The sequence below is a fragment of the Triticum aestivum genome, chromosome 1D (assembly GCF_018294505.1).
Source record: "Triticum aestivum cultivar Chinese Spring chromosome 1D, IWGSC CS RefSeq v2.1, whole genome shotgun sequence".
In the NCBI taxonomy this organism is placed as follows: Eukaryota; Viridiplantae; Streptophyta; class Magnoliopsida; order Poales; family Poaceae; genus Triticum; species Triticum aestivum.
In genome coordinates this window covers 455776854-455785167 of record NC_057796.1, presented here as the reverse complement: position 1 = coordinate 455785167, position 8314 = coordinate 455776854, and the positions used below count along the sequence as shown (strand labels likewise).

General features: G+C 44.9%; 1 protein-coding gene across 2 annotated transcripts; it reads right to left on the bottom strand.

Annotated features, from left to right (window-relative positions):
- Positions 1–344: 344 nt before the first annotated feature.
- LOC123182901 (probable galacturonosyltransferase 4) lies at positions 345–4586 on the bottom strand. 2 transcript variants are annotated; one of them, XM_044595571.1, is made up of 9 exons: positions 4402–4586; positions 4274–4308; positions 4148–4189; positions 3989–4082; positions 3692–3879; positions 2470–2744; positions 2007–2364; positions 1351–1926; positions 345–896 (listed from the first exon to the last, which is right to left on the bottom strand). In XM_044595571.1, exons 1-9 carry the CDS (start codon positions 4505–4507, stop codon positions 621–623), a joined length of 1950 nt encoding a protein of 649 aa, XP_044451506.1. In that variant the 5' UTR covers positions 4508–4586; the 3' UTR covers positions 345–620. The 2 variants fall into 2 exon arrangements, with proteins under 2 accessions (XP_044451506.1, XP_044451505.1); XM_044595570.1 differs by having other exon boundaries at positions 4148–4308.
- Positions 4587–8314: the final 3728 nt, after the last annotated feature.

Here is an 8314-nt window from a genome sequence, read left to right as displayed (position 1 = left end):
AGCAAAAAAGGCTTATATTTAGAAACGGAGTACCAAGTATGCATGATATTTAGCGATTGAGTGTATTGAAATAAGAAAAAAATCTCAAGATTTTATACGAGATGCGGCAATTGCTCTATATCTCTGCAAATTGGACATAAGATGAGATGAACCATTTAAATTTGTAGGTGAGGTTAGTTTCCAACTAACAAGAAGCCAAGTACTTAAAGAAAACACTTGACAATTCTGTCAACTAGGCACCAATTTTAACCCTCCGTCCCATAATGTAAGACATTTTTTGTCAAGTGACAAAAAGGTTTTACATTATTGGACGGAGGGAGTAGAAGTGAGGCTTGAACCCTGCCTGACTACTAAGACCCAGGGTCTTTGGGTCTTTCTCGTGTATTTCTAACTTCCCTGTTACAGATACTCGACGGCAGCAATCTAACATTTCGTACACAACGATGGCATGCCAAAAAGTATTTGCACTACAGAATTTATTTTCCCCTACTGGCATGTAATCTCAACTGCTACAACCTTCTCCACAAACCATACCCAACATGGGATACCGAAAAATAAATCAAACACTGAACTAACTAGGCTAGAGATGTCAGAATGGCTTGGGAGGTGCTGGTCTTGCTTCACGGATTGATGTTGCATTCCCGCAGAAAAGGCTGATCGTAGTCAAGATACTCTGACCAGTAGCTTCGGAACTTGGGCAGGCCAATCTCAAGCCATGGCTTCATGTTGCCATTGTAATGTATGACCGCGGCACGCTCCAGGTCACCACTGCTTACATGTGGGTTGTAACCTAGACCGAGAACATGCCATGATCGATCGAGGGGGAATGTCTTGTTCCAGAATGTAACCAGACCTAGAGGGAGAGTGCCAAGTTTCCATAGCGATCCATCTTCATTCTGCATCAAAAGTTGACAAATATTTATCAAATGGAACGCAAAAGAAAACAACAAATGACAGGTTCTCTGAAATAAAACAAAGGATGGAGTTAAAAGCTTCCAAGTCATTGACAATTCAGAAGGATTATATAGTTCTCTGATTCTCTCATCTTTTGCACAGTAGACATGTCCCCACAAATTTCGAAACTTTGTACAATACAAGTGTTGAGAGATTTCTCTAAATCTTGCTACCCATGTAAGCTAAATATTAGATGTGTTAATTACATGGACAATCTGCGATATAACATGGAGAACCTTATAGAGGGATATGAATAAACTCAGCATTGCACATGATCTTTAGTTCAAAACTTTATCAGCCTATTTAGGCATAGAAGCCATATTGTCCCTAAGCTAGTTCTAGACATCTCGTGTAATTTATCATGTATGAAAGTAATCACAAGTATGTGAAACTTACAAGCTTCTGCCAAAAGTGGTAGATTTCAGTTATGTTCTGCCGCCTCCATTCAGCCAGATCAAACATATTCATTCCAAAAGCCCAGACACATGCATTGGGATCAAAATTCTTTGCAACAACAGGACTTGAGAAATTCAAGTAACGATCGAAGCTATGGAAGCTCTCTCCACAAGTATCTACAGCACCATTAACCTTCCCCTTCATATCGATTGACCAGAGGCCAGTTATGTCCTTTCTTACTACTACATCGCCATCAAGAAAAACCATCTTGTCGAGCTTTGGATAAATCTCAGGCAAGTAGAATCGCAGATGATTAAGCATTGAAAGATACTTTGGGTTTCTGTACTTCAAATATGAATCTGAATTTGCACTTTGTGCCGTAAAGTAATAATCGATCATAGATTGAGATCCCAGTTGTTTCAGCAACAGGCTCGAGCTGTCATTTAGCCATGTGAATTCGTCAATATTTTGTACTTCAATTGTTGCTTTTCCAGGAGGATTAGAGAGGAACCACATTCTCATTGGAGCATAATTTAGTCTGTCAGTTACTATGTGGAAAACATGACGAGAAGGATGCTGCAGACAAAAAATTCCACTCGGTACGTTGCATGTTATCTATCAGCACAACTCAAGTAGGAAGTATCAAGAATACATACCTTGGCATTTAACACTGTCGAATTAACAACAACTGCTGTTGCCAATATATTATCTGAGAACAAGGCATAGTGATACAGTTTGGGATCATCAAGTTTCTCCTGGTTTGGGAATTGTTGCTGACTAGGATCCAATGAAAAGTATTCATTAGCTAGCGTCAAGGGGAGGCAGTGAAGACCTTTGGGAAGGGTTTTGGCTGCAAGTTGTGTTAGAAAAACAGTTTGCTTTTTTTGTGCATACAGCTGCTCCTCTGCCGAATGAAGCATAGCCCGGAGCTTTTTGACAACAACAGAGCAATCATCCTGTGTCTGTTCACCCTTGACCAATGTCTGCTCAAGTGCTTTCACCTTCTCATTGGCACTGAATAAGTCAACATAAATTAAAGATTACTGAATAACTGCGTGGGGCTGCAAAATGCCCACAATATGTAATACTTAAAAAATCATAAACATTTGGGAGCCATACTTTTTGGGTAGATCAGAGTCCTTGGATGCTTCACCAAGCACCTTTTGAACTTCCCGTATCCGATGTCGCAAGTCCCTGAGGTATTGAGGATTTGCTCGAATGGCTCCAAGACCAAGGTAGACCTTTGCCTTGATTAAATGATCCTTGATATCCCGGACTCTAGTATCCGACGAAGCCATATTTTTACTCCTACCATCTGTGTTTTCTTTTTGAGGGTTCTTCCCTGCACCTTGATATCCCTGAGGTATCTGTGTTATAGCCTCCAATGATCTTCCCTGCAAATACAAGCCCACAAAATTTAGATGAAATTATGTGGCAAGAAATCATGACTGCAACCTATCGCATTGAGATGTAACAAAAAACAATTATGTGAATTTTCTTCATAACAAAATGGAAATGCCCAAATTCCGCAGAGAGTGCAGCCAGGATGATTCCAGCATATGGATGAACATTTCTAAGTTAAGTAATGTACGAAAAGTAGAACAGACTGACCAAACTAATGCGCTAGTCGCCAGTGCAGCAAAGTGTTCCAAGTGTCTGTGAACCATGAGTTTATTGGTGCCTTGCCTACAATGTGGTAATCCTTATAAAAACTGCAGGGATGCTTGGTGGTATCATCAAAACAAGTGACCCCGAATACACACCGGGCCCCTGTGTCAGACCGTCCGGTGCAGGGACTGTTGCCCACGGAAAAAGCCGCTTGGACCCCCCGAGCCAAATCGCCAGATCGTCTGGGGCCCAACCCATGTGACCCAGGACGCCACCTGGATGACACCCCGGAAAGTGCGGTGCTAGGAGCAACTCTCTCTGAAGACCGAAGCCGCGCAAGCTCAAGCCCTCGACAGGCTCAATGGATCCGGCATCACTCTCAGGCAGTTGGCCACGGAAGACGAACGGTGGCCCAACGTGTTCTAGAATGACGCTTGAATTGTATCCATTCGTTAAATTTGACTCTTTGAAGTTGCTGTGTATGTATGTTCTTGTGGATCTGTATTGCAATTGTGCGGTGATACTTGCTTTCCACCGACATGGCGTGCACGTTGGCACGTCTACGCTGTGTGAAGGTGGCGTCTTAGGATCGATATTGTGCGGATGCTAGTGGATGTGCTAGATCTGCATAGTGCCGGTCCTGGGGCGCTACAAGAGATTAAAAATCCACAGGTGACAACTCAACTAAATTTGCCAGTATGCACCTAAAGCCTGAGAAGTAACATGTATCAACCTCAGAAGAAGACTGCTGCTGGGATCCTGTGTGCTTCTCCTGCTGATCCATTGAGCCCGTCACCAAACCACCATCTTGTGCCGTCCGCCTTGTCACTTGGTCAATCAGGTCGCCACCCTTCAATACGGCACCATCACCGGAAGTGGTCTCAGAAAGCACCCTGTTAGCCTTCCTCCCCGGTGGCAATTCTACAAACAGTTCATGTGCAAACCATCTAAGGACACGAGGTCGCAAGACTTATATCTTTAGAGTGCAGTGTAAATTTTCCCAAAACCAAGTAAAAAAAGTAAAGCACACCTTGGTCCGCGGATTCAATCAAATCGTTGGCTACATGGAGCGGTTCCTCCACTAATACGTCACCGACAGGTTCCTTCAGAGAACTCAGAGTTTCCTGCGTCGAAATCCATAATTACTCGTTGGCCAAGACACAAGAAACATACTAACAGAAAATTTTACCAGAGGAAGCGCATTTAGCTTGCTATCCTTGACGCTATGGCCCTGCCAAAACATAAAGAAACCACTAAAGTCCATGAGCATCTCCGGCCCCTGTACCAAAACCCAAAATCCTATAAAAACATTAACCTGACTCGCAGTCTCGGCAGGCAAATCCTTCCTTTCTGCAAGAAATCCGACGCAAATACCGTAAGAACCGCAGTGGCAAGAAAATGCCTCAGATCTCGATTGAATTAGACCGAGGGGGGGGTGCTTACGGATGGGGTTAAGCGCGACGGTGAGGCGGCGCTCGGAGAGCATTAGCAGGGAGAGCACCGTCGGGATCAGGAGGAGAAGCAGCACGGACCGCCCCGTCCTCGCCATCGCGCCGGAGTTCTTGGTTTTCCCCTCTTCGGCTCGTCAAACCTCGCTGCAGAGTGCAGAGTGCCGACCATTAGTTCGGGTTTCTAGAAGGAAGTGTTTTTAGATAGGCCTTCGCTTTTTGGATGGGCTTGCCTGCTCCGCTATTTTTTTTCAAATCCATAAACCTTTTAAAATGCACAATTTTTTTAAATCACATCTTTTGAATCTCTGAAAATTTTCAAATCCCGTGAACATTTCTTTAAAACTCTTGAACTTTTTGGAGTTTGCGAACTTTTATCAAATCTACAGACTTTTTTTGAACCTATGATTTTTTTTAATTCAGAAATTTTTTCAAATTCTTGAACATTTTTTATTCCTGATTATTATTATTTTCAAAATTTTGCATTTTTTATCAAAAAGTCAACAGTCGATCGATTAACTGCGAACCGGCCGACCAAGAACCGGCGCGTTGTGAACAAGCTGTCACCTTGTTGTTGGGCCGGCCCATGGACCGGGGCACGTGAGCGCTGAATCCTTACTCAGCGCAGATGGCGCTAGAAGGCGCTAGTTAGGAGCAGTCTTAAAAGTAACCGAACGGGAACACCCAAAGCAAGAAGATGAAACTTGATGGGTCGGGTTTGCGGACCGAGCATCAAGCGTCGGACCGGTTAACGAGAAGACAAAATAATCAATTTGTGAGGTAGTGGCCTATTTTTGTGCCCAGACTGGTTCACGTTGGGTGGCGCCGTGAAAGGGAGATCCGGAGCGTTGGGCGGATAGATTAGCCGGCTTGCGAGATCAAATCACTTTGGAAGGCCACTAGGTGGATCAGTTTTACTATTTTGCAATGCAATGGTATGTGCGCATGCCCCGAAGAATATATCAAGGGTATGCAAGAGAGAAGAATCATATCATGAGGAGAGGAGCATGCTGGCGTATTGGGGGGTGATGTAGATACTGGCCTTGTGCTCCCTCGCATCTTGCTCAGCCCTCCCGATTCTGATTCCCTTGTGCTTGTTGCCATGGCTCTTCATCTTTGCATCTTGAGCTTGCAACAGGAGGCTGATGTGTAAAGTATTAATTACCCAGAGGCAATCACTTGATGATCTGCCTCGTCAGCTGTTAAGGTTTGTCACTAACACGAGCGCTTCGCGGCACACCATCCATAAGAAGGGATGCTATATGTCTAGCAGTAGTTTTGATTCTGTGCATCACGATGATGCAAAGGCTAGGGTTCACCCTTTTCAATAAAAAAATGACTAGTGGTATACTCATGGCCCAATACCAACGTCCAAATAGGCCTTAGGTTTTAGTTTTCCGCCTGAAGCCTGGTCCAAAAGCCTAGAAAACCATGAAATGATTGGCTTTGAAATTTTAAATGAAAATATGTATATTCTTAAATTATTAAAAGAATAACGTTGCTAATAACACAAGAGCTCAAATTCAGAAGTCGTAATTTCACTCTGCCACAGATTTTGTGGTTTGTAGTAAGAAACCCTTGTTTTTGAGGAAGTGGTTCACAAATAAGCTTTGTTAATAGCAAAACTGGCCTCCAAGGCCCATGTAAATGTGCCATGTAGACAGTGTGACACACCAGTTCCCTTGCATATGTTGAGCCAAACCACTTCCCTATCGCCCTTGTGATTTGAATCACTTATCTCTCTCTCTCTGCCCCAAGAGTCAGCGCACAACGGAGTTATCGACGAAAACTTGGAGACGAAGGAGGGCAACATCGACTGCCAACTCTAATGCTGACTGTTTGAGACTTGCGGATGGGACACGACGTGACATGCCCCTCTCCTCCCTCTTTAGGCAATGGCGATGAAGACTAAAATTTGGCACCGAATTGAAGTGTCGTTGGCCATGCCTTAGAGGTGACTGCGACGACAATGCATTGGAACGAGGTTGATTCACATACACATAATTTCCCTATTCTTATGCTTTGCTCAGAACCCGTCCAAAATAATAGGTTCAGTTGTTTCATTCTTGTCTTAGCTCTACAACTTTCAGCCACCCGATTCCCATTGGGTGTCTTTTCTCAAACAAAAAAAACTCCCAGCCTCCAGCTCCTAGCTATGAACGTGGCAGTCAGCTCCGAGTAGTGGTCATCGTAGCATCGAGTTGACATCCAAGGCATGCTCATTTGTAATCACGGTGAAGACACATCAAGCCATGACTATCATAGTGGCCGCTTGAAACACGCCAAGTTGTGTCCACTACATCGAAGGAACATGGAGGGGGCGTCTCGGAGGGCCCAGTTGTCATCGCAGTCATGGACAGGTGGCAAGGTGGGGCGGGGGCCTACAATCACCATCGTAATTGGTTATTGCCACCGTGAAGTTCCATGTCCTTGTAGTTAGCATCGAGGCAGTGGTGGAGGGGCGTGACAGACGCCCTAGTCATAGTTGGTGAGGGCCTGGGCGGGAGCTCAGAGGATTCGTCGCCGCTGGTGAGAGCCTGGGTAAGAGCTCAAAGAATTCGTCACAGTTGGTTACCGCCATCGTCGCCTCACTTCACTACCAAGTTGCCAAGTTGGAGTTGTTGGTGCCATTGTGAGAGGGTTGGCGAAGCTCAAGGATAGCTAACTAATCCAACTCAACCTAGGTGCACATCATTTGTGTTGTGTTGTTTGCCAAGTCTGATGGGTGGGCCCCGAGAGTCAGTTTTACTATTAACATGACTTAGATGCAGATGTGAGTTATTTGTGAATCACTACCTCAAAATATGGGGTTCCTTGTTGCAAACCCTAAAAGTTGTGGTAAAATGAAATTATGACCCCCTAAAGTTGTGGTTTTGCATTGTTTGCTCTATTTTTAAGCCATACAGAAAAGTATTCAGTCCAGTGCCTTATATGGCTTTTTTCTGCGGGAAGTGCATTACATGCCTTTTGGTAGCATACTGCTGCTGCTTGTCGTGCTCCAATTCAAACAAACAAATCCTAAGATTTGTATGCGCCATGCAATGCTTTCAGTCCGTTCCCTCTAGATGGACACTGGCAAGGATAAACCACATTCGAGTTACTGCCACCTAGCGAGTCATACATGATGTTGATTTCTAAATTGGCATTAATTCATTTTAGCGGAAAATTGCATTTCTCTATTCTAATTGTAAAGTGCATTTTCATCCCTCAACTTATTGGGAAGTGGCTTTAGTCCTGGAACTTATTTTGGTATGGTCGTCGTCCCTTAGCTCTTATTACCAGTTAGATTTAGTTCCCGAGAGTGGTACTCCATCGTCAAACCCAATATTGGGGACACGTACACAGTCCAGCGATGCCGCACCAGTGTTCTCCCACATGGCATCGTCACCCCTTCGTTAGGAGGTGCACGTCGCTGGCTCGCTACGCCATGGCTGAAGGGCACAACGACGTGACCTCTCGAGCATCACGACACCAACGCCGTCTTCCTCTCGTCTAGTGGGCATGACGTCACACCGCTTCCTGGTCCTCCCGACTACACCACCGACACCCTCTCATCACCCTAGTTCTATTTTTCTCCTTGCCCAAAGATTTCGACCATCGCATATCCGTCGACCACCACGGTCATCTCTGGTACACGTACATTAGAAAGGCACGTGAGCAACTCCTCCCTTGTTTTTTTTTGCGGGGGAGCAACTCCTCCCTTGTTGCTCCTATCCCATCTCTCTTCTTTTGTTCCTCTCCATGGGTATTTTTATGTCCTCATCTTTAGGGTTGCGCTCAGCCTAGAGGACCAAGACACGATGGAGGTCATTAATGGCGGGAACCATGCCGCCAGCAAAAATAGAGGTCGTCGGTGACCAAGGTATGGTCTACAGGGTCCACAAGGCTTCCTGAGCACGAGCATATGC

What these genes read in the sequence shown, in the direction of transcription:
- LOC123182901 (XM_044595570.1), bottom strand. Translation starts at nt 4,507, where the DNA reads ATGGCGAGGACGGGGCGGTCCGTGCTGCTTCTCCTCCTGATCCCGACG. An exon ending in GATTGAATCCGCGGACCAAG is followed by an intron (nt 3,880 to 3,988) that starts GTGTGCTTTACT and finishes AACTGTTTGTAG; the next exon opens with AATTGCCACCGGGGAGGAAG. An exon ending in CGACAGTGTTAAATGCCAAG is followed by an intron (nt 1,927 to 2,006) that starts GTATGTATTCTT and finishes TTTTGTCTGCAG; the next exon opens with CATCCTTCTCGTCATGTTTT.